Source organism: Ursus arctos, unplaced genomic scaffold (genome assembly GCF_023065955.2).
Source record: "Ursus arctos isolate Adak ecotype North America unplaced genomic scaffold, UrsArc2.0 scaffold_16, whole genome shotgun sequence".
NCBI classification, from domain to species: Eukaryota; Metazoa; Chordata; class Mammalia; order Carnivora; family Ursidae; genus Ursus; species Ursus arctos.
Window position 1 is genome coordinate 9,696,795 of NW_026622830.1, and position 25,897 is coordinate 9,722,691.

The window sequence follows — 25,897 nt, forward strand, 5'->3', positions numbered from 1 at the left end:
CCCTCCCCCTCCTGCATAAGTCCCCAAACCAGAGAACACAAGCTTCACGGAAGGTTACAGTTTAGTATTAAATTATTAGGAGCCAACGGGGTCACATTGCTGTTGTCCTGGGCTGCGTAAGCCCCCTTCCTACACACACGTACAGGCACACACACATACACACACACGCATTTAAAACTGTATTTTAAAACCGTGTGGGTACAAAGTTGGGTAAGCCAGACTGGATGATATTAAATTTTTTTTCTTTTGATTTCAAAAGAAATGAAAGCACTTTCATGGACTCTGAGCATGATGCCCACTGAGCCTAATGGAAAATGGGGCTGGGAGATTGTAATCAACACGAGGAATGCAAGAGAAGATTGGTTCTACAGGGAGAAGAGATAGGTTGGGAGACAGATATTTACTTATCTTTCTTTGCCCTAGTTTTTTTTTTTTTTTACAAAAGCTTTCTTTTTTTACTTTTTTATTCTTTATTTAAATACAATTTAGTTAACATATACTGTATTATTAGTTTCAGAGGTAGAGTTCAGTGATCCATCAGTTGCTTGTAACACCCAGTGCTCATTCCATCAAGTGTCTCCCTAATGCCCATCACCCAGTGACCCCATCCCCGTACCCACCTCCCCTCCAGGAACCCTCAGTTTGTTTCTTAGAGTTCAGAGTCTCTTACGGTTTGCCTCCCTCTCTGTTTTTATCTTATTTTTCCTTCCCTTCCCCTTGGTTCATCTGATTTGTTTCTTAAATTCCACGTAGGAGTGAGATCATACGGTATTTGTCTTTCTCTGACTGGACTGATTTCACTTAGCATAATGCACTCTAGTTCCATCCACATCGTTGCAAATGGCAAGATTTCATTCTTTCTGATGGCTGAGTAATACTCCAGTGTGTGTGTGTGTGTGTGTGTGTGTGTGTGTGTGTGTGTACCACTTCCTTCTTTATCCCTTCATCTGTCAATGGACGTCTGGGCACTTTCCATACTTTGGCTATTGTGGACATTGCTGCTATAAACATTGGGGTGCACGTGCCCCTTCGAATCACTGTTTGAATCCTTTGGGTAAATACCTAGTAGTGCAGTTGCTGGGTTGTAGGGTAGCTCTATTTTTAGCTTTTTGAGGACCCTCCATACTGTTTTCCAGAGTGGCTGCACCAGCTTGCATTCCCACCGACAGTGTAGGAGGGTTCTCCTTTCTCCACATCCTTGCCAACATCTGTTGTTTCCTGAGTCGCTAATTTGAGCCATTCTGACCGGTGTGAGGTTGTGTCCCGTGGTTTTGATGTGTATTTCCCTGATGCCAAGTGATATTGAGCATTTTTTCATGTGTCTGTTGGCCATTTGTATGTCTTCTTTGGAGAAATGTCTGTTCATGTCTTCTGCCCATTTCTTGACTGGATTTTTTTGTTTTTGGGGTGTTGAGTTTTATAAGATCTTTATAGATTTTGGATACCAGCCCTTTATCTGATAGGACACTGGCAAATAACTTCTCCCATTCTGTCGTCTGTCTTCTGGTTTTGTCGACTATAATCTTTGCTGTGCAAAAGGTTTTTATCTTGATGAAGTCCCAATAGTTCATTTTTGACTTTGTTTCCCTTGCCTTTGGAGACGTGTCTAGCAGGAAGTAGCTGTGGCCGAAGTCAGAGAGGTTGCTGTCTAGGTTCTCTAGGATTTTGATGGATCCCTATCTCACATTTAGGTCTTTCATCCATTTGAGGTCTATTTTTCTGTATGGTGTAAGAAAGTGGTCCAGTTTCATTCTTCCGCGTGTGGCTGTCCAATTTTGCCAACACCATTTGTTGAAGAGACTCTTTTTTTTCCATTGGATATTCTTTCCTGCTTTGTCAAAGATTAGTTGACCATAGAGTTGAGGGTCCATTTCTGGGTTCTCTATTCTGTTCCATTGATCTATGTGTCTGTTTTTGTGCCAGTACCATACTTTCTTGATGATTATAGCTTTGTATTAGAGCTTGAAGTCCAGAATTGTGATGCCACCAGTTTTGGTTTTCTTTTTCAACACTACTTTGGCTATTTGGGGTCTTTTCTGATTCCATACAAATTTTAGGATTGTTTGTTCCAGCTCTGTGAAAAATGTTGATGGTATTTTGATAGGGATTGCATTGAATGTGTAGATTGCTTTAGGTAGCATATAGCATAGACTTTTTGACAAAATTTTTCTTCCAATCCATGAGCATAGAATGTTCTTCCATCTCTTTTTGTCTTCCTCAGTTCCTTTCATAAGCAGTCTATAGTTTTCAGAGTACAGATCTTTTACCTCTTTGGTTAGGTTTACTCCTAGGTATCTTATGGTTTTGGTGCAATTGTAAATGGGAGTGAGTCCTTGATTTCTCTTTCTTCTGCCTCATTGTTAGTGTATAGGAATGCAACTGACTTCTGTGCATTGGTTTTATATCCTGAGACTTTGCTGGATTCCTGTATCAGTTCTAACAATTTTTTGCTGTAGTCTTTTGGGTTTGGATACACTTTAGAGCATCATGTCGTCTGAGAAGAGTGAAAGTTTGACTTCTTTGCCAATTCAGATGCCTTTTCTTTCTTTTTGTTGTCTGATTGCTGAGGCTAGGACTTCCAGTTGCTATGTTAAACAACAGTGGTGAGAATGACATCCCTGTCGTGTTCCTGACCTTAGGGGAAAAGCTCCCATATTTGCTGTGGGTTTTTTGTATATGGTTTTTATGATATTGAGGTATGTTCCCTCTATCCCTATGTGGCAGAGAGTTTTTATCAAGAAAGGATGCTATATTTTGTCAAATGCTTTTTCTGCATCTGTTGAGAGGATCATATGGTTCTTGTCCTTTCTTTTATTAACGTGGTGTATCACATTGATTGATTTGAGGATGTTAAACCACCCTTGCAGCCCAGGAATAAATCCCACTTTGTCATGGTGAATAATCCTTTTAATGTACTGTTGGATCCTATTAGCTAATATCTTGGTTAGAATTTTTGCATCCATGTTCATCGGGGATATTGGTCTGTAATTCTCCTGTTTAAGTGAGGTCTTTGTCTGGTTTGGGATCAAGGTAATGCTGGCCTCAGAATAGGTCTGGAAGTTTCCCTTCCATTTCTGTTTTTTGAAACAGTTTCAGAAGAATAAATATTTTTAAATATTTGGTTGAATTCCAATGGGAAGTCATCTGGCCCAGGACTCTTGTTTGTTAGGAGATACTCTTTTTAAAAGATTTTATTTATTTATTCATGAGAGACAGGGAGAGAGGCAAAGACAGAGGGAGAAGCAGGCTCCGCATAGAGCAGGGAGCCCAATGCGGGACTTGATCCCAGGACCCTGAAATCACGACCTGAGCTGAAGGTAGACACTTTACTGACTGAGCCACCCAGGCACCCAAGTTGGGAGTTTTTTGAATCCCGATTCAATTTCTTTGCTGGTTATGGGTCTGTTTACATTTTCTATTTCTTCTGTTTCAGTATTGGTAGTTTGTATGTTTCTAGGAATGCATCCATTTCTTCTAGGTTGCCTAATTTGTTGGCATATACTTGCTCATAATATTCTCTTATAATTGTTTCTGTTTCCTTAGTGTTGGTTGTCATCTCTCCTCTTTCATTCTTGATTTTATTTATTTGGGTCCTTTTGCTTTTCTTTTTGATAAGTCTGGCTAGCGGCTTATCAATCTTGTTAATTCTTTCAAAGAACAAGCTCCTAGTTTTGTTGATCTGTTCTACTGGGTTTTTTTTATTTCTATATCATTCATTTCTGCTCTGATCTTTATTATTTCTCTTATCCTTCTGGATTTAGGTTTTATTTGCTGTTCTTTTTCCAGCTCCTTGAGGTGTAAGGATAGGTTGTATATTTGAGACTTTTCTTGCTTCTTGCGGAAGGCCTGTATTGCTATATACTTCCCTCTTAGGACTGCCTTTGCTGCGTCCCAAAGGTTCTGAACTGTTGTGTTTTCATTTGCATTTGCTTTCATGTATTTTTTTAACTCTTCTTTAGTTTCCTGGTTTACCCATTCATTCTTTAGTAGGACACTCTTCAACCTCCATGAATTTGTGGTCCTTCCAAATTTTTTCTTGTAGTTGACTACAAGTTTTAAAGGATTGTGGTCTGAAAATATGCAGGGTATAATCTCAGTCTTTTTGTATCTGTTGAGACCTGATTTGTGACCCAGTATGTGATCTATTCTGGAGAACGTTCCATGTGCAGTCGAGAAAAATGTGTATTCTGCTGCTTTAGGATGAAATGCTCTGATTATATCTGTTAATTCCGTCTGGTCCAGTGTGTCAGTCAAAGCCCTTGCTTCCTTGTTGATCTTCTGCTTAGGTAATCTGTTTACAAAAGCTTTCATAAGGTATCATTCATATACCATAAAAATTCACCCTTTAAACTGTGTAATTCAATAACTTTTAGTACATTCTCTAGGTCGTGCAACCATTACCAGCATCTGATTGCAGAACATTGTTGACACCCCAGGAAGAAACCCTGTCTGGACTGGCAATCGCTCCCCATTTCTCCCTCTTCCCAGCCTCCGGCAACCACAAATCTGCTTTCTGTCTTTATGTTTTTGCCTCTTCTGAGCATTTCACATAATTGGAATCAAACCATATGGGATCTTTTTTGACTGATTCCTCTTACTGAACATGTTTTCAAGGGTCATCTACTTTGTAGCGTGTTATCAGTGCTTCGTTCCTTTTCATGGCTGTATAGTATTTCACTGTATGAACAGACCACATTTTATTTTTCTGTTCACGAGTTGGTGGGAATTTGGGTTGTTTTACTGTTTGCCCTAGTTTTTAAGATATTAATATATTACAATATAGTCCAATTTTTAGAATCATTTGGGAATTTTTATGATAATACCTGCTACATATTCAGCAGTTACTCTGTGTCAGTCACACTAACTCACTGAACATCCCCAGCAGCCCCCCTAAAGGAGCTATTGTAACCACCACCATTTTAGAGCTGATGAGGCTGAGCAATGGAATGAGTAAGCAGCTGACCCTGGGTCACACAGCTCGTTGATTTGATTTGATTTGATTTGATTTGATTTGATTTGATTTGAATCATACAGTGATTAAGATCTTAGTCCAGAGCCAGAATCCCATGTTGGAAATCCGGTAAAGAGCAGGACACATCCATCCCTCTCTGCATGAACACAAAGATGAAGCAGTGAATTCTAGTCCAGTGGCCAACATGAAAATAGTAGGACATGGCAGGGAAATGGCACATTTTTGTCTCAGGAGAGGAGGAAAGGTAGAGATGCCTGGCCAAAGAGCTACTCAATTCTTTTACTAAGCTACCGTCCTTTGAGCACTTACCATGGGCCGGGTACTTGCTAAGCATTTAACTGCTGCCTCCTACAACCAACTCCTGCAAAAAAACAAGAATGGACCAGAGGAAAGTCCTGACGTTTCTTCCAGCCAACACTGGCATCACTTAGCCCCCAGGAAATGCATCTGTCCGTGCCCGTATCCTATTTGCTTGTTTTAACAATAATCTGTGTATTTGTATCTTTAAAACATGGTTTCTTAGGAGAGTCAAGACTTTCTGGACAGAAAAATTATAAGCAAAATGGTACTTGTGATTCTTCTTCCTTAAATCAATCTCTTCTTTTAAAAACTAACTATAACATTGTAGAAGAATTGATTTAGGAAGTTGTTTTTGGTTTTTAAGGATTTGTTTATTTTAGAGAGAGAAAAAGAGTGTGGGGAGGGGCAGAGGGAGATGGAGGCAGACTCCGCACTGATCAGTGCAGGGCAGAGCCTGCCACGGGGCTCGATCTCATGACGCTGAGATCATGACCTGAGCCAAAACCAAGAGTCAGATGCTCAACCACCTGGGCCACCAGGCTCCCCAGTAGTTACGTTTTTAATGCTGATTTTGTGGTTCTTGAGCAACGGTGATGGTCGTTTCCCTTGGGCTATATGTTTCCAGTACTATCCTTTCCCTGAGAGTTACTTCACCGATTTCTGAAGGTTGAACTGGGTGTTATTTAGTTATTAGGGAGACTATAGAGCGAATATTCTGGACACCATCAACTGTTGTGATACTGGCAGCTCGTTGGTAGAATCGTTCCGGGTACATGTATGGAACTAGTAACAGGACCAAGGGGCTATGAGGACACCAGATCATATGATCAAGCCCTGCCTTGAAGCAATTTATTGTCCAGCGTACCATTGTTTCCTGTACCAAAATTGTGGGTCTTGGAGGCTGAGACTGATTCTGACCACTCGAACCCCTGAGAAGAAAGTGCTCAGTAAATGTTCATTGAACTCATTCGCTCATTCAATAAGTGTTTTTTGAGCACCTGCTATGTGTCGGGTGCATTTCTGGAAACTTGGGGGTTATCACTGAGCAGAGAATGATCCTTACCCTTTTGGAGTCCACCTTCCAGGGTGGGGAAAGAGACAATACACAGTAAACAGAATACATAAGTGTGTTATATGGTGTCAGGAGGTCATGAGTGCTATGGGGGGTAGGGAGAATTTGGGATGGGGAGAGGGCTTGAGGTTTTAAATAGGGTGGTCAGGGAAGGCCTCCCTGAGAAGTTAAGATTGGAACAAAGACTGGAATGAGGGAGGGACCAAGGAAGGGAGCCACGTGGATATCAAGAGAAAGAGAATTCCAGAGGGAAACGCCAGTGGAAAAACCCTAAAAGAGAAACGTGCCTGTGGTCTTTGAGGTTGATGTGGCTGGAGAAGAGAGAGCAGGAAAGAGGAGCAGGTAGACCGTGAGGTTGATGAGAGATTATTCTCTGTTTTGTGCTTATCTGACATATATTTTCATGCTCATTAAAACAGTAATAGCAGTTGCATTCATTCAGCAAATACCAGGTGCCACGGAGGTGGCATAGAATGTTGGTGTCGCGAGGCAGGCAGGGTCCTTGCCCTCTGGGAGCTCACAGTCTAGCAAGGCAGACAGGCAAATACACATTTGCCACAGCACAGAAGTGCTCTAGCGGGGGACACAGAAGCGCAACGAGGAAGCCATGTGACCCAGATTTGGACCGCCCTGGGGAGGCTGCGTGTGGAAAGTCAAAGTGATGAATGGGAGTCACAGCTGAAATGCAGGAACCCGGAAATGGGGGATGAGCATTCTCAGGTGGCTGGGAACATATGAAGGTCTGGGGGGGAGAGAGGTCATTTGTAATTGGAGCATTTTTCCAGAAGGGAAAAGGGTGGGGGGGGGGAAGATTGGTGTTCCTCGTGGTGTGTTAGGTTCCTGGGAAGATTGTTTATTTCAGGAGAAAAAAAATGCCCTGTTTATACCATATATATAAGACAGTCACATAGTTCCTCATCCAAACCAGGACGCCTCTGGGAGTGAGGAGGCACTACTGATAATAATGCTGGGAGAGCAGGTGTGAATCAGCTGCCAACCTGCTGTTACTACTGATGGATGGAAGCCAGAAGCTATAAATAACGAGTAGGGCTTCACCCTAGCGGTGGAATGCAGCATTACAACCCAAGGCAAAGATGAGAGTACCGCATCCCACGGGTTACTTTTCCAAGAAAAAGAACAAGTCCCATGCCACACAGCTTACCAAAGTTTGGGTGTTCAGCCTAATGCTTTAGATATGAGTAGTATTAATGTATCTGTCAATCTTTACCAATCTGTTTATACTACACCTTGTGACTGTATTCCTATCTTCAATGTTAACAGCTGTGCTAGATTGTTGCTTCCAACTCAACACTCCCTCCCTGGTCCGGAATTATAGGTATCCACCCTTGCCCGTTGGCATCATGGTGGGTGGAACTTGCTTCTCTGCCCCACTGATTCTGGGCAAAGCCATGTGATTTTCTTTGGCTAATGGAATACTCGTGGAAGAGGGGCTTTCAGTGTGCCTGTACGGTGTGGCTTATCCTCTTGTTCTCAAGAGACCTGGCATGAGAAGAACGTGCCCCGTGTGGCTGATGGCCCAGGGAGAAATGAGCAGACCAATGGAACTGACCTCAAGCCAACCCTCAGCCTAGAGCCAAACCCAGCAGAGCCACAGTGATCTCACAGACCTATAAAAAAGAAAAGAAATATTTGTTGTAGAAAGCCACTGAGACTTTGAGGTTGCTTGTTACACAGCAAAAGCTGACTAACACAGGAGACTATGAGTGAAAACTTCAGCTTACGATTGACTGTGGAATTGCCATATCCATATTTGATATTTATTTGAAAGAATGAAATTATGTTTTCCCTACATTACTACTTAAAAATCACCTTCAACACAAGTGTGTTGAGAAAGTCCAATTCGGATGCAAATACAGCGGGTCTCTCCTCCCATCTCGTCTTGCCTCTTTTTCCTTCCTTCGTTCCTTTTTTTTTTTTTTTTTTAATTTCTGGTCAGTTTCCTTTCATGGGAAAGGACAGCCCATAGGACTCCTCACCCAATCTACATAGGACCTATTGGTCTCCATAGGACATCTTTTGTTAGAGGCAGCATTTTCCCAGGTGGGTCTGAGACTCAGCACCTCCGAGGAGAAGATACACGAAAGGAAGGAGTGCTGGAGCCGTCCCCACTTAGGAGACAGAGCATTTGTTCATTTTGAGCTGACTCTCAGTTACCAGTATCTTCAGAAAGACAGAGTTCAGATTAATGTAAAAGATGGGTATGTTGGAGACTCAATGAGATTTCAAATTTTTTTTAGTATTAAATGTCTTGCAAGGTAGCAAACCTGCAGTCTTCTCTACAGAGTGTCTTTCTACCTAATCCAGTGCTGACAGCATAGACACACCCACCTATGAGCAGGTGAGTAAGGAAGTCGTTCAAAGACCTCTCCTGCCTGGCTTGCACTGCAAGCCCATGGAGGACCAGAACATTTGGCAGTAGAGGGTACTGGTTAAGAACAAGGGCCCTGGAGTCAGAAAGAATGGGGTTCAAATCCCAGTTTCGCGTCTTCTCAGAGATAGGACCCAGCAAGTGACCTTACCTCTCTGAACCTGTTTCTTTTTCTGTATCGTGAGAACAATAGTACGTATCCTAGAGTCTTGTAAAGTAGGATTAGATAAAATAACACACGTGAAGTACCTGGCACATAGCAGGCAGTTAATCGATGCAGCCGTGTGCAATGGCAATGCGAGTGATCTGCTTTCTCAGTGCGTATGTGTCCTCGGTGAAGCCCTCAAGAGCTCGCGCTCATCATCAGTAAGGCTACTCGGGAGCCAACTCGTTCCTGTGCGGCGGACATGTCATTGTGCTCACCTGGGTGGAAGGCAGTGTCCTACCTGCCCTGTACAAGCTGGTGAACATCAGCTACTCCCACCACTTCCTTGCAGCCGGAGGACAAGCATGTGACCTAGGCTTGGCCAGTCAGATGCTCCGGCCCAACCTGAGCGAGCAGCCCAAAGCACAGGGATGGATCTGGTTCTTTCACAGGGATGGCATTGCAGCAGAGGCCTGAACAGTGTGTGATGGTGGCAGCAGGGGGGCTCGGGGCAGTGGGGTGCAGCTCAGGGGTTCCCAGCATCAGTACCAGGGTTGTCTCCCTGCAGCATCCAAAGCAGATAGTCTCTCACAGGGTATGTCCTTCATGGATACACCTGTCTGGCCGGCCTCCCTCTCTGTCCGTCCCCTGAGCCGGGCTCTCCGCACCCCTCGAGGCACTCAGCTGCCTCACATGCTGCCCATAAGTTCCTGTTCTGGTTCAAATGGCCAACAGTTTCTGTTACGTATCAACAAACCCCAGTTGATATGTTCTCTTTGGGATACGTTCTCTTTGACCAAAACTGAGGGCTCCATTGGACAGAAATTGAGGCCATACCAACATAGAAGTCCTTGCTGTAGACTCAACCCTTGCACTAAGCCAGTTCAGATGTTTTCACTTTAACAGTGTAAACCTTGGAACTTTTATGCAGAAAGAGCCCCCCCCCACTGCCATGGGAACTCTCCTCCCTTCTGAGAGCTGCATGGGGACCAGCGTCAGGGCTGGGCTTTGATTTCATCATAGAAGGGGAGCTTTTTAAAATAAACACGTCCCAATAATTTTTTTTTTAAGTTTCAAACATACAGTGAGATTAAAAGAATGTTCTGGTGAACACCCATATCCTTTGCCTGAAGATTCAATCACCATGTTACTATATTTGCTTTATCAAAGTTCGTTCCATTATAGTAAATTTTTCATTGAAAAAGTAATACATGCACAGAGGGGAAAAATTCAAACATCTCAATGTGGTCTAATGGAAAACTATCCTCCTTCCCACACCAGATTCGCAACTCCCTTCCGCAAAAGCAATTATGTGCTTACACATGCTTGTATGGATAGGTTTTCTTTCTTTTCTTTCTTAAGAAGAAAGAAACACAGGGGTCAGATCTGCTCCCAGGGACCTGGGGACCTGGGAACCTGTACCAGGGAGGTGATCTTGTGTGTGTCTTCTTTCATGATCATGCCCATCACGGCAGGCCTTTGCTTGGCCTTATCCTTTCCTCCTGCAAAGGGCTTTCTGTACATGGCAGAAGGATATGGTCACAGGTAACTCCAGCTTAACGCCTTCCCAATTCAGCAAATGCGGAGGGCAGTCCCTCTCCCTCTTTGCTTTGGTATATAAATAGCCCAGGAATGGTTCTCCACTGAGGCACATGCCCAGTGCTAGGACAGCTGTGTGGTCTGGGGGATACAGTGAGCTAGGACGAGCCCATCCTGCTCACTGGCCATCGCTAGCTTTCTAGAACGAGCTGTCAGGTCAAGACCTCTTGGGGAGCTTCCTGGGAGTAATCTGAAACTGGCTCCGTACTGGAAAAAAGAGTCAGGCCACTCCAGATTGGTAGGTGGTAGGTTTAATAAGCAAGGGAACTTACACATGACGCTTGTCTTGGGCAGCTGCAAGACGAATAGATCTCCGCACCTTCCCGCCAAATCTTAAAGGCTTAATTTTTAAAATTTTTTTAAAGATTTATATATCTATTGTGTGAGGGGCAAAGGGAGAGGGAGAGACAGTCTTCAGCCAACTCTGCACTTAGCGAAGAGCCTGCCACAGGGCTTGATCTCCCGACCCTGAGATCACAACCTGAGATGAAACCAAGAGCCGGACACTTAGCCGACTGCACCACCCAGGCACCCCTTAAAAATCTACACAGAGGCCTTAACTGGTTCAGTCATGTCCCATCCAGATGTTCTAAGCACCACATCACTATCTCAAGGCTATGTCCTTGGGGCAGCTTCTGGGAGCCGGGAAGGCAAGCAGAACCCATATTTCAAGGATTGGGGAGGGAGTAAGGAGCCTCCAATTGCTGGGGTCCAGCTCACAGTTCAACCAGTGGTCATATCCTCTCGATGACCTCCCCCAGCACTGCCGGTCCCACCACAACTAGCTCCCCAACATAAGGAGGGTAGTATGGTTATACAAACCATATAGGTTCACTGCTGAGACCTTGAGCCTCTGCTCCCTCTGCTAACGACCTCCTTCCCTGAGCATTTCCTAGATGATCCTTGGGGATCTACTCCATCCCCACCTCCAGCCCATATGCTCCAAATGGGGTGACACACCCCCTGCATGAGGGGAGGGCATGGTCCCATGCTTGGCCAATCAAAGTACTCCATGACCTTGGTCAAAGATACTGGGCTAAAGCAAGGGTCAGCAAATTCTTTCTAAAGCAACAGAAATGGTTGCTGATTTCAACAGAAATCTTTGATAGTAAATATTTCGGATGTAGGGGGTCATTCAGTCTCTGTTACACTTCAGGCACAGAAACAGCCCTAGACAATAAACATCAACAAATGAGCCTGTGTTCCCACAAAACCTATTTATAGAAACAGGCAGTGGCCTGATTTGGCCCAGAGACCATAGTTTGTCATCTCCTGGTCTAAAGGACAGGCATATGACCCAAGACAAGCCCATCAAGCCTAACCAGGGCTGAATCCTGGGACTTCTGTTGGAATGATCAGGAAAAGGGCACTTTCTCTGCCTTTCTTTTCCTTGGAACTATGGGGATATAAGACTGGCACTGCCCCCAACCTCCAGGTAAAGATGTATTGTTAATCTATTGTTATGTAACAAATTACCCCAAAACTTAGTGGCTTAACACAAAATTTATTACTTCAGAGTTTCTGTTTGTCAGGGGTCTTAACTGGGTTTTCTGTGTCAAGTTTCTTCCTAAGGCTGTAATCAAGCTGTTGGCCAGGGATGGGGGTCTCATCTGAAGGCTCAGTGTGGGGGACAGATCTGTTTCCAAGCTCATTCACATGGTTCTGGGCAGGATTCAGTTATTTGGGGGCCACTGGTTTGAAGGCCTCATTTCCTCACTGGCTGTTGGCCAGAGACGATCATCAGTGTCTTGCCACATGGGCCTCTCTATTGGGCAGCTCACAGCATGGCGGCTGGCTTCCATCAAAGGAGGCAAGCCAGAGAGAACAAGATAAGGTAAGCAAGAAGGAAGACAGTCTTTTTGTAATGTAATCTCAGAAGTGACATGTCATCCTTTTGCCAAATTCTGTTTGTTAGAAGTGAGTCTCTAGGTCCAGCCAAGAAGAGGGGATTAGCCAAGAGCAAGCACGTTGGGAGGTGGGGCTCTTTAGGACCCTGTCAGAAGCGACTTGCCCCATGAGAGAAGTGCCTAAGAGCAAACCACACACAGCAAAACTGTGCTGAGAGGAGCAGAGGAAGACCAAGCCCGCATGATATTTGAGCCCTTGGATGGAGCCAGAGCTGAAAAAAAATGTACTCCCAACCTTCAGTTCTTTGGCACAAATTATTGTTTTTTCCTAAGGAAAAAAAGGAAGGGTGTTTTGTTCCTTGCAAGCATACAGTCCTGATTAATAGACCATCCATTACAGAAACTGAGTCAAAGGAAGCCTTGGATATCTCTAGTAATGGGTAGAAAAAGTCATTTTTCATTGACTGCTCCCTCTGTGCCCAGTAATGCCCTGAGCACATTACAACTACTATCTCGTCAACCCTTACAGCAGCCCTAAACAGTAGACAATTGCAATAATGCTCTTTTTATAAATGAGAAAACCAAGGCCCAGAAATATTAAATCTTTTGGGGGCACCTGGTTGGCTCAATCGGTTAAGCATCTGACTTCGGCCCAGGTGGTGATCTTGGGGTCCTGGAATCAAGCCCTGTGTGGGGCTCCCCACTCAGCAGGGAGTCTGCTTGTCCCTCTCCCTCTGCCCCTCCCCTGACTCATGCACGTGCTCTCTCTCTCTCTCATATAAATTAAAAAATATATATATGTGTATATATATATTTATATATACATATATATTTATATATATATAATTTAAAATATAAAAAATATAATATAAATAAAATATTTAAAAATATTTTAAAAATAAAATATAAAAAATATAAAAAACATATTTATATATATATATATAAAACCATTTGTTCCAAGTTATAGAGCTATGACTTGACCAGTTCTGTCTTATATAAAAATTTATATTTTTTAATATTCTTCAGGCTACATTATTCTTCAATGAGCGTCCCTGGTGAAAATATCATACATTTTAGTTTTCTGTAGACTCTTTGTAAGCCCAGCACCTCAAGTTAAATGCATTTACCATATTGATTGATCGACTGATTGATCGATTTAGCAGTCCATAAGCTTGTCAGGCATGCACACTTCTTGTGGGTGAACTTTACTAGATCCAGTATTTTCCTTACAACTTTGAGAGGAAAGTAGCATGGGTATTTATTGTGTCCACTTCTTAGGTGATAAAACTGAGGCCCAAAAGTCGTGGATTCACCACCAGTCCACAATGCACCTGCCGGAACAGGTGATGCCAGGATTCACCTTCACAGTCAACTTTCCCATTCTATTTGCAACCTGGGACTCATGCCCCCCACCTAACAGGGAGAGAGGAGTTGGGGGGACTCACACCTTTGCAATATGGCAAAGGGTTTGACATCAAGCAGAAGTGAGCCTAGCAGAAATAGGGCTTTGTCAAAAACTGTTCCTTGTAACCCTACAACCAATGTGTTCTTTTTAGGACTAGACTCACTAATGTTTTTATGAGCTCTTTCATGAATAATTCATATAGTCACAGTGTCCAAATAGCAAAACAAAACAATATAGGACGATGTACATTGAGATGTCTCTTTCCCAGCCTGTGTTCCCTTCCTGGTCTGTATGGATAACTGCTTTTCTTCATTTCCTTTTTCTTCTTCTTCTTCTTCTTCTTCTTCTTCTTCTTCTTCTTCTTCTTCTTCTTCTTTTTTTTTTTTTGGTCTTTTCAGGGTTTCCCCAGTAGCAGACCCTGAGACAAGGATTAGAGAGCAAGTAGTTTATTTGGGAAGTGATCCCAGGAAACACTGATAGTGGGATGGCTGGAGAAGTGCAAAAGAGGAGGGAAAGAGCTGCTATGGAGTGTGTTACCAGCATAGTTGCCACCGTGGGCATCTGGCAGTTGCTCCTGCTGGGAACCCCTGGGAGGCAGGAAGGAGCTGAGGCCTCAGAGTTATCCATTTGTGGGGCAAGGGAGCTGAGGTATTTATCCATCAGCTCCCAGCATTTGCTGGTTGAGAGCCACTCCGGAGGTGGCAAGAAGAGATGAATAGCCCACATCTTTCAGGCTGCTGCACAGGTGGGCAAAGGGGACGCTGGCAAACAGAGAAAACCCTCAGGAAAATAATGCAGGTACTGACAGCTGGCAGTCAGTCCAGCAGGCACCAAGGTGACAAGGGCGAGGGGATATGGGTGGGCGCCAGCCGCAATTGCTACACTCTACAGCGTTCCAGTGTCTCTGTATACAAACATAAGCAAATAGGAATACATTCTTCCCCTTCCCTTTTGCTTCCCTTGCTTTTTTCATTTAATATATTCAGAGAATCTTACGGGTGAGTACATAAACAGATTCCTTGTTCTTTTTTTTATGGCTGCAAAGTATGCCATTGTGTGGCTTTACCTCAGTTTATTCAGCAAGTGACCCGTACTCACTTGGGTTGTATCCTGGCTTTTGCACTGTCAGTGCTGCAGTGAGTAGTCTTATAGACGGGTTGTTTTGTGAGTGTGTCTGTGTATCAGGAGGATCTTTTCCCAGAAGCCCTCCAAGTGTTAGTTGGGCAAATGGCCACCCTATTAGAAGCTACATTCCCAGCTACATTCCCTTGCAGCTACGTGTGACCATGTGACTAAATTCTAGCCAATGGGATACAACCAGGAAGTGATACACACGCTCTGGGTCACTCTATAAAAGGCAGCTGCTTGCCTTCCTCTTCCTCTCTGCTCCTTCCCATGGACTGGATCACAGGTGTGGATGTTCACCTTGAGAGATGCCATCCACAGACGGTACAGAAATAAGTAGGAGATGGGTCCCTGGGTGATCTCTTGGAGCCTCGTCCACCAGAGTTAATCTTCTGTTTTGTTTGTCACTTTTATTTGGTCTCTGTTAAAAAAACTCAAAGCACTAATTAAACACAGGATCACATTAGGGCCTGCCTTATAGTATAACTAAACACTGAGTGTTTCAGACACAGCCCCCTTCTGTCTCTTTCACCAATGTATCCCCAGCATGCCCGGCACAATGTAGGTATTAAAGTCGATTGCATTTACAATAATTGTTATTATATTTTGCAGTAGTTTTCAAAATTAGTATAGTGTCAAGGGAGTAGGTAGATGACTGTCAATCGTAATTGTAAGTAATATTCTTCATTATTTACTGTTTGTTGATCCCTTCATATACATTCCCTTTTATTTTTTTTATTTTTTTATTTTTTTTTTTATTTTATTTTTTTTAGAGAGGAGGAGTTTGCGAGCAGGGGTTGGACGGGCAAAGGGAGAGGGAGAGAGAATCTTAAGCAGGCCCCACACTCAGCACGGAGCCCAACACAGGGCTCGGTCTCACAACCCTGAGATCAAGACCTCAGCAGAAACCAAGAGTTGGTCAGTCCCTTAACCCACTGAGCTACCCAGGTGCCCCACATTCCGTTTTAATACTCAGGAAAACCATTTGAGGTCAGTAGAATTATTATCCTCATTTTACAGAGGAGTCTGAGGCTCGAGAGGTTAAGAGACTTGCTCAAAGCACACATCTGTGAGAGCGGGATTCTGGTGAGGTACTCCATGCAGAATGTGTTCTAACCCAGCCCCAGCACGCGGTGAGCGTCTGTGAGTGTCCACTGTTTTCATTGCCAGAGTCATTCACGCTGCCAGCATGGCCGCTTCTCAGGTGAGGAGAGGTGAAGTAACCTTCCCCTTCGTCAAACCAAGCCTGGACTCGGCCTCTGGATGTGTCTGAGGTTGAACAGGAAGAGAGGGGAAAGGAGAAGCAGAAAGGGTTGAATGTGCGCGGCTTGCCACACGAGGCCCTTGCATCTCCTTCCCACCCACCTCCTCTGCCCCCCAGCTGGCATTCCACCCACCTCCAGCCAGATGGAGGTTCCTCAAAAGGGCCATCTCTTTACCTCCTGGGCTGGGCCCAGACTGTCCCTTCTGCCTGAAACCTCTTCACCTCCCTCCTCCACCTGCCCAAGACCTACTCATCCTATACATCCGGGGTTACGACCCCGCCTGTTGCAGGAAGCGTTCCCTGACCACCGTGTGGACCTTTCTCACACAGTGTCTTGTACCTGCCTGATGACTTGTGTTCCCTCCTCATGACTCTGTGACTTCCTTAAAGCCTTGCTGTTGCCTTCCTAGAGGTTAGCAACCTCACAACCAGATGGAACCCAATTAATGTTTGCTAGACAGCTGAATGGCTCCGGAGCAAAAGCGCTAGTAGACAGTGTCAGAGTCAGGGAGACTGCGCGGCCCAAGACACGGAAACAAAGAATCTGCAGGTGACCGCTGGTCCGGGTGATCCCAATGTTGCCCGAAAGGGATCGGAACTTGACGTTTCCCAGGACCAGGTAAGACAACTGACAAGCCCAGTTCTGCCCCACCCCGCCCCAGGTCTAGAAGCTTAGAATTCTTCTTCTGGAACTGCATTCCTTCAGAGTTCAGGAACTACCAAACCCACAGGCGCCCGCAGGCGGACTGGAGGCTGTTTGCTGTATAAGTAAAGGGCCCCGATCCACTGTGTCACGCACACAGTATCCTCCAGGAATTCATCTCATCGTTTCATATTCTAATCCGTGAAGGGCAGGGGCTGGGGCGAGGGAGCAGAAAGGAAAGAAGAGGAAGTGAAGATCGGTGTAGTGGTTATGAACATTTTCAACAAAGACTGTGCCCTAGTGACTTTTTCACTAGTTCCCTTTTTTTTTTTTTTCATTTTCATTTTAAAAGTTACATATGCTGGGAACCTAAAGTGGTACGGTCATGTCGGAAGACCATTTGGCAGTTCGTAGGAAAGTAGAGGGTGAGCCTGTGTTATGCAGCTAGCCCTCCCCCACGCTGCACGTCTCACATTTAGCGCACACGAGAGTCGTGGAGGGGGGTAGGGGAGGATCTAGTTAAAATGCAGGGTCTGGGGGTAGAGCAGCTTACACAGCAGAGCCACGAAAGCTGTGTAAGAATGTTCACGGCGACGTTGCTCATAATGACCAAAGTGGAAACCACCCTTTGGCAGCGAAGGTGTAAAATGTGGTAAATTCGTGTGGAGCTTATGCAAGAGTGAAAATCCACTGCAGCTGCCTGCAACACCATGGCACGTCTCAGAGACTTAAAGAAGCAATGGAAGGAATATTAGCCATGCAGTTCCCAAAGCAGCAACACTAAGCAATATTATTTAGGTGACAAAACTACTGTTTTTTTTTAACTGAAGTTTCATTGACATACCGTGACAAAACTATTTTTAGATAATGACACAAAATTAGAGCTGGTGGAAGGTGACAGAAGGCAGGAGAAGCTAATGGATGGGAACATGTTCTAGAATGTTCTAGACCTTAAGTTGTTGGTGGTTACAAGGGTGTTTGTTTTAGTCCATAAATTGCACACTTGTGTTTTATGCACTGTTGTGGGTGTGCCAAATTTTATGATTGAAAGTTTTTTAACTTAAGAGATTTTTAACTTGAGAGATTGCCAAAAAGTGTATATCAAGATGTCAGTCATTCAGACAACTGCTGTCCTGTCCCCAGGAATAATTCATGTTACCAGTTCCCCGTCCCCTCTGCATTCACGTGTGTCTGTGTTTTGTGCCTGTGTGTCTGTGTGTGTTAAATTTAATAGAGAGATGCTATTATATATGTGTTTTTATTATGCTATTGTGTGTAAACATACATACACACAATAGCATAATTTGTATACTGTTCTGTCCTTCGAATATTTCACTTAACATATCTTGAAGAATATTCCATATCAGTGCACAAGGAAATACATTACTCTCTGCTATGGTCATACAGAATGTATTCCATTGTATGACAGAACCATAATTTAGTTAATTATTTTAATTATTGCTTTTTAGCTATTTAACTTTTTAACTTTTTCAAGCAGTATGGGAATCCATTTCTTATTTTTTTTAAAAAGGAGATGATACTAAGGATCACATCTTCTTACACAGACACGGAACACTTGGCTTTCCAATCCGTCCTCCCTCAAGCTACTACCCGGCCGCCATCTTGTTTGACACATAGCCAGGGTGTACCCTTCCAGTACTTTTCACTTTCTGGATTTTCATATTTCACCATTGAAAGCATATATGGATGTGACTAGGTGTTTAATTCTATCATTGTGGAACTTGCTTTTTCTTCAGCGCAGTGCAGCTGGAGCTCTAGCCATGCGTGTGTACCTAAATCTGGATGATTACTTTTATTTGCTGCCTGGTAGTTCATGGTATGGCTAAACCTTAGTTTAACCTAGCCCGTCCCCTGTTGTTGGGCAGTTAGGGTATTTCTTAATGGCTTTTTCTTTTTTCTACTATCACAGTGGTGTTGCCACAAACATCCCTTGGACACGCTTCCCTTGTGCGCATGGGCAAACATTCCTCTGGAGAATAGATGGAAAGCAGAATTGACAGATCACTGGCAGGGCACATTTAAAAAGGTGTTGCCAAATTGCCCTCTGAAGTAGCTATAAACACTCACGCTCCCACCAGCAATGCATTAGAAGACCAAACTCCCTGAGCTCTTGCGAACTGTAGATGTTACCAGCACTCTTAATTTTTATTGATCTGATAGGGGGGAAAAAAGAGAGGATTTTATGGTTATCTAATATTCATTCCCTCATAATTAGTGAGGCTGAATACCTCTTCGTAGGTTGGTTGCCCAGAATATGCTGTTAACAACATCACCAGGTCATTCTTCTGCACATTAAGGGCTGAGAAGCACTGAAACCACAATCTGCTCCTTAACAAGGTCCCCAGGTGATCTGCACTCGTGTTAAATTTTGAGACACACTGGAGTCAGAATCTGCATTTAACAAGGTCCCCAGGTGATTCTCAAGAGCAGTAAGTGTGAGAAGTGCAGTGTGGGGGAGGATAGCTGGATCACAGCATATATGCACCTTTGCTAATACGTGTGTGTTTAATCTTCCCTGTTCAGACAAGATAAAAACGGTATTTCAATTTTTTTTAACTTGCATTTCTTTCATCATAAGTGAGCTCGGACTTTTTTTTTTTTTTTTTCAACTTTTTACGAGCCCTATTTTTTTTTCTGGGAACCAAGTAGTCACTGATGCTTCTTACTTTCCTTCAAACACGCCCAAGCTGATCTTCTTAGAGCCTTTGCTTGTTATCTCCCTAACTCTGGTTCTTCCCGTGGCTGTCTATGACATCGGGTATTGTCTCAAAGGTCACTTCTAGCCAAACTCCGCCACCCTCCCCCATACCACCCACTCACTCTCGGTTCACACCACCCCATGTCCTCTTGATTGTGGCACCCATCCTTATCCGAAATGAACTCATGCACTCATTCATTCTTTCATTCTCTGGGTCTTGTTTGTCTTGCATTTCGCTCCATACCTCACACCTGGAACAGAGCCAAGCAACCCTGTGAACTCAAAAAATTATCAGTTGAACGAATAAATTCCTGGCAGAGAAAGAAGTCAGATTTGCTCCTGTCTGCCTTTAGACCCTCTTTGGGAATCATTTGTACCTGGATAAACATTTATTCATTCACTCATTCCTATATCCATAGTGGGGAGAGGTAGCGGCAAGAACAGAAGTCAGATGAGCAATGCCTTTTTCTCTTAAAAAAGAAAGCAATTACTTGAGCAATATTAAATGAGTCACTTTGAATTCCTCATTTAACATACATATATTGGGGCGCCTGGGTGGCTCAGTTGGTTAAGCCTCCGACTCTTGATTTCTGCTCAAGTCATGATCTCAGGGTTGTGAGATCGAGCCCCGTGTCAGGCTCTGCGCTGCGTGTGGAGCCTGCTTAAGATTCTTTGTCTCTCTCTCCCTCCCCGCCCCATGCTCTATCTCAAAAAATAACAATACACATATACTGAAACCGGTATGAAAGCGTAGAAAATATGCAACTCAGAAGGGCTGGGTGAAGTCTACACAGGTTTGTTTGCTTCCAACTTATTGCCACAGACAACAATATCTGTGCCTAATTAATTGGAACCACCAATTCTGGATGAGTGAGAGCTATTATTATACATAACTATTATTTGTAAACTAATACATTTACTCTATTATTATAAATAGTCATGGTTAACATTAGGGAGTACGACCTTGGCACTAGACATTGTTCTTTGTCCTTTGCATAGAGAAATCTCTTTGTCCCCGTACCCGCCCTAGCTGTATTAGCACTGCCATTTTATTGATGAGAAAACTGGCGCACACAGCGGGTTTCCCAGGACCACACGGTCACAAAGCCAGGATTCCAACTCACACTGGCTCTAAGAGTATATGTTATTTACATTTTACTGCCTCTCAATCTTTGTAATGCTTTATAAAGAGATCCAGAGGGAGGAGGAGAATCTTGTATAATTCAGAGGGGCACCGTTTATCTCTTGGCAAAAGACTTAAGGTACCAAAATTACCGAGATTTTCCATTTTTACTTTAAAAAGTGACAAGCGTTGAAAATTTGACTTTCTCTTGAAGGGGACTACCCAACAAGCATTTAAAAAAAAAAAAATAGGGGCGCCTGGGTGGCACAGCAGTTAAGCGTCTGCCTTCGGCTCAGGGCGTGATCCCGGCGTTATGGGATCGAGCCCCACATCAGGCTCCTCAGCTGGGAGCCTGCTTCTCCTTCTCCCACTCCCCTTGCTTGTGTTCCCTCTCTCACTGGCTATCTCTCTCTGTCAAATAAATAAAATCTTTTTAAAAATTATATATATGTATATATGTATATATATATATATCAGGGTGAAGATGATATATAAAGAATGAGAAAGTAACTCATTTTCAAGAGAAACACCCTGTGGTGAAAATATTTTGGAAATGCATGTGTGGCCATGGTTTCCTTGTTCCGTGATTTTGTTGCTGAAGGACAATGAAAAGGTGTCACCTGGAAACACCTCATTCTGCGTGTTTAAACTTAGCAACAGAATTTTCTGATCTGTTTAAACATTGTCCAAACGCAGTGGGTTTGAAATTCAACTGTTAACGATGTAGTGATGCGCCCTCTTCAGTTTAATTGGCAAAAGCCCCAGGTTGATTATCAGGGAAGATGAGTATTTATGAGCTGGATTTCAAAAAACAAGTAGTCAACTTGTATAATTGGTGAAGGAGATTGGAGGAGAATCCAGTCTTACCATAGCCAATGAATGATACCCTGCTTTCACTTAGATCTCTAATCTATGAGTTTTATATATATATAAAAATTTTTTTTAGTAAGCTCCATGCCCAACGTGGGGCTTGAACTCACAGCCCCTAGATCAAGAGGCATATGCTCTACCGACTGAGCCTGCCAGGTGCCCCTATATTTGTTTTCAATTTTTCAGTTATGACCGACCCTTGAAGTCAAGCCATTAAAACCAAACATAGTAATGAATTGTGCAACCATAACTTTGAAGAGATGTATTAAAAAGTTTTACAATGCCTTCCAAAAAGAGGAAATTTAATCAGTTGCTATCCTTTTGTCAAAAACAATTTTTGCTTTGTTTTTTTGTTGAAACCATACATGCAGGGAAAATGCAAATCAGGACCACAGCAAAATATCATTGTATATTAATTTGACATCTGTATATTAATTAAGACATCTGATAATACCGAGTATGGGAAAGAATGCGGCCCACAGTATTTCTTACTTTGGTGACAGAAATGTAAACTGGTGCCTCCACTTCGGCATAATCCCTTAAACAGTCACCTACAATCCAAAAATGTGTACATTCACTTAACCCCTGACGCTTTTTAGAAGGATCATAGATCATACCCACACGATTCAGAAAGACTGGGATACAACCCAAGTGCCCATTAACGGGAGGGAAGATGAATAAACTGCTATTTTCACACCATAGAATATTATACAGTCAGACGAATGACAGTGACAGCAATTTGGATGATTTTAGCAGTATTGTAAATGAGGGGAGATTCCTAGAAAGTTACATACCCTTTTTAAGTTCTTTAAAGATTAAAATTGTGTTGAAGATTACATGTAAGTGCAAAAGAGCTTGCTGAAAAGATAAAGCAAAGGCATGAGTAATGTAGGGTTTAGGTTGATGGCCATGAAATTGGAGAAGGGGGCCACATGAGAGAGATGCAGGTTATGGTTGTGCTCCCAGTTTTGGGTGGTGGGTTCCCTGGTATTTCCTATATCCTAAGAAGCCTGGGAACAAACAAGCAGCCAAACGTAAGCCAGCAATGGATCAGTAATGACCAAGTGCCATGTACCAAGCAAGGATTAATCCAATTGTGTGCACCTGAGCTGACAAAATGCTATCTAAATGTTATATATAAACTCATGTACACACCTCGGTCAGTATAAAGGGTATCAGATAACTCCCATCCTTCTGACTGGGTAGGCTTCCCCAGAGGCAACCACTGTCCCGCTTATCCAGTATCCTCCTGAGACGTTCCAAGAGATACGATGAACATAAGCACAGACATATGTTTTCAAATGGCTTTCTGTATATGTGTAGCTACACGCACATCCCAAAGAAAAGTTTAAAAGTTGCTTTGGGGAAAAAAAAAAAAAAAAAGGACAGGCTCTAAAATTTAACCTTGAGGCACTTGGTTGGTTCAGGGGGTACAGCCAGCGACTCTTGATCTCCAGGCAGTGAGTTCAACCCCCAGGTTGGGGGCAGAGATTACTTTTCTAAAAAGTCGTAAGTAAACACATGAATACATAAATATATAGATAAATAATTTAACCTTGAGTGACATCACCTGGTATTACACAACCATCCCTAAAATCCATTCACCATGTGAAAATCAGCGGGAAGTTGGAGAAAAACAGCTCAGTTTTTGAGAAATGCAAAAATCGTCTTCTCGCAGGCCCTGCCCTAGGATTTGCTAACGGTAACCCCACAAAAGGCGAGTGACAGGCGGCTGGTGAACCCCAAGGGGCCGCCCCGGCCACAGCGCCAGCTGTCCCCAGGGGTGCTGTTAAATACACGGACTCCCAGGCCTCCGCCCCCACGGATTCAGAGCCGAACCTGGGTTTTTTCTAGCAAGGGCCCCCACGTGATTCGCAGGTTTGGGCAAGTTTAGGGCATAGCCCCGCCTTAAGCAACTCCCCAATTTGTAGAAAGTAAACACCTGAGGGATGTAGGTGGCTTCCTACCTGTAGGAACTAAACACCTGAGGGATGTAGGATGTCGTTCACCTGGTGCAAGGAGGGGTCCCCCTCGGGTCTCATCAAGGTTCCAGCCAGTCTGAGCATGAACGCCAATTAGCTCAACCCACCCCTCCCCCCACGCCTCAGTCACCTGCTGGGCGGGCCCACGCCCCTGTTGGCCCAGAGGCTTCCCGCGCGTGTGGTCTTAGACCTGGAGCTCCGGAGTCACCGCGCGAGGGATGGGGTGGGGTTTGGGGACGCCGTATAGAAACAGACTACTGGGCTCTGCCGCCTGAAGCCAAAACTTTCAGAATCTGCATTTTTAACGGGCTCCTCAATAAAGTGGTTCATCTGCAGATGGCGATTCTCTGGCCTCATTTAAATTTTAAATGCGAAGATGCTGGAGGTCGTTCTTCTCAACCTTGGCTGCACATCAGAATAACCTGGGGAGCTTAAAAAAAATACCAAAGCCCAGGTTTCCGCCCAGACTAATTAAGTCAGAATCTAAAAACACGGCCTGTGCCCGGCCTCGGCAGTGGTATCACCTGGGAGCTCGTTAGAAATACCGAAGCTCAGGCCCCACCCCAGACCCACTGAGTCAGAATCTGCATTTTAACGAGATCCCCAGTGATTCGAGCGCACATGAAAGTTGGAGGAGAGCTGTGCTTCTGAAATTTTAATGGGCAAACGAATCACCCGGGGATCTCGTTAAAATGCAGACATGGTTTCTCAAACTTTAATGTGCATGCGAATCACCTGGGGAGCTTGTTAAAATGCAGATTCTGATTCAGCGGGTCTGGGGTGGAGCCCGAGAGTCTGCATTTCTAACGAGCTCTCAGGTGGTGCGGACTGCCGGGGCGCGGACCACGCTTACCCGGGACCCCCAAGGTCTTGGCTCCGAGCCAATCAGCCGTCAGGGTTCTTGATAAATCGCCCTGCTCGGCTGAGGAGCAGAATTGTCAGGACATGCGCGCTCCAGCCGGGGGAGCGGGGGGGTAATTTCCGAACTCCGGGAAGCGGTTGTGGGAGGCAGGCCACTCGCAGCGACTCGCCGGGGGCCGCGCTCCTCTCGCCATGTCGCGGCGCAAGCAGGCCAAGCCTCAGCACCTCAACTCCAAGGAGCCGCAGCCCGAGCGCCGGGAGTTCGCCGAGGCTGGCCCCAGGGTGGCGGCGGTGCCGGGTGAGTAGTGCTGCGGATGCCCCGCCTCGGGGCTGCCGGCAGTTTCTCGGATGGTCCCGGGACCCGCGCGGGTGCGGGGCTCCGGGCGTGGAAGGGCGGGGGAAGCCTCCAGCCCGAGTGCTGGGGCTGGGACCTCGGCGCCCTGGCCCTGCGCCTTTGCAAGTTACACCTCCTTGTAAATTCTTCGGGTAAACTATGCCGCTCCCCCCAAGCGCTAGTAAATCGCGGTTCCTCTCCCAGATACGCTGGGAGGATGCTCCAAGACCCTTTCTAAGGGCCCTCTTCGGGGCGCGCCGGCGCCCGGGTCCCCGATCTCCTTGGTGGTGGCCTGGTGGGGCGTGCCTGGAAAGTGGGTGTTCTGAGACCCGCGTCCGGGGTTGGGGGGGATGTCTGAGTTTCTGCCCGGCCCTGGAGCTAGGCGCTGGGGAGGGCAATAGCGATGAATGTGCAGACAGAATTCTGGTCTTTCTCGAGTTTATGGTTGAGTGGGGTCGAGAAAGACAGCCCTCGAGACAGAACCCGGAGGCGTAAGGTGTGTTAGGTGTGAGCGGCGGAGGCAAACTCACGAAGCTGAGAAGGGAGAGATGTGGTGAGGGGGAGGGGTACTTCAAATGCGTTGTCCAGGGAGGGCCTCGCGGAGGTGGGCATCATCGAGTAAAAACCTTAAGGTTGTGAGGGAGAGGCTTGAAGGTGCCTGGGGGGGGGGGGGGTGTCACATGAGGTCCGACGGATGATGGGGCACCTAAGGGCTCCAGTAAGGACTTTCCCTTTTACTTGAAATAAGGCTATGGAGGGAGGGGTGTGTTGAGCAAAACAGTGCCATGATCGGACTTTGCGGGTTGACCTGGCCTACAAGTGGCTGGTGGAGGGGCTCCGGGTGACGCGCAGAGGCCCTCGACTACCCTAAGTCCTCAGGGCAGTATTTCTCACCCTGCGGTCAGTGGAGCCTCGGTTTCTGAAGAGACTGCAGGTGGGCAGCTTTGCGAACTCGCTGAATTCCTCAGTCTACCCTTAGGCACCGCCCCCATTGGAATCTCTGGGGCGAGGTGGGGTTGGAGAATCTGCATCTCTAAGGCACTTCCCTTCTGACTATCTTGCCCTCAGATTAAGATAACCTAAATTCCCACTCGATCTCCTCTCCACCCCCCCCATCCCCCCGCAGTTAACTGATAATCTCCTAGTTCTGAGTGAACTTTTTTCTCCTCCTCCCCTAAGTTCTTTCGGCCCAGAAAGGGAGCAGGGGGATCTCGGGGGGGCTCTGTGAGTAAGCCTCAGACTTCCAG

At 45.0% G+C, this 25,897-nt stretch overlaps 1 protein-coding gene across 3 annotated transcripts in view; it reads left to right on the top strand.

Moving 5' to 3' along the window:
* The window catches only part of ZFP64 (ZFP64 zinc finger protein), a 93,322-nt gene that overhangs the window by 38,928 nt on the left and 28,497 nt on the right, over positions 1–25,897 (top strand). The window contains exon 1 of one of the 3 annotated variants that reach the window (XM_026503757.4): positions 24,503–24,614. The exons of the other annotated variants lie outside the window; for them this stretch is intronic. Within the exon in view, the coding sequence (XP_026359542.2) occupies positions 24,509–24,614 (106 nt within the window). The 5' untranslated portion in view covers positions 24,503–24,508. Of the gene's footprint in view, positions 1–24,502; positions 24,615–25,897 lie in introns of those variants that run through there. 3 annotated transcript variants of the gene reach the window in all.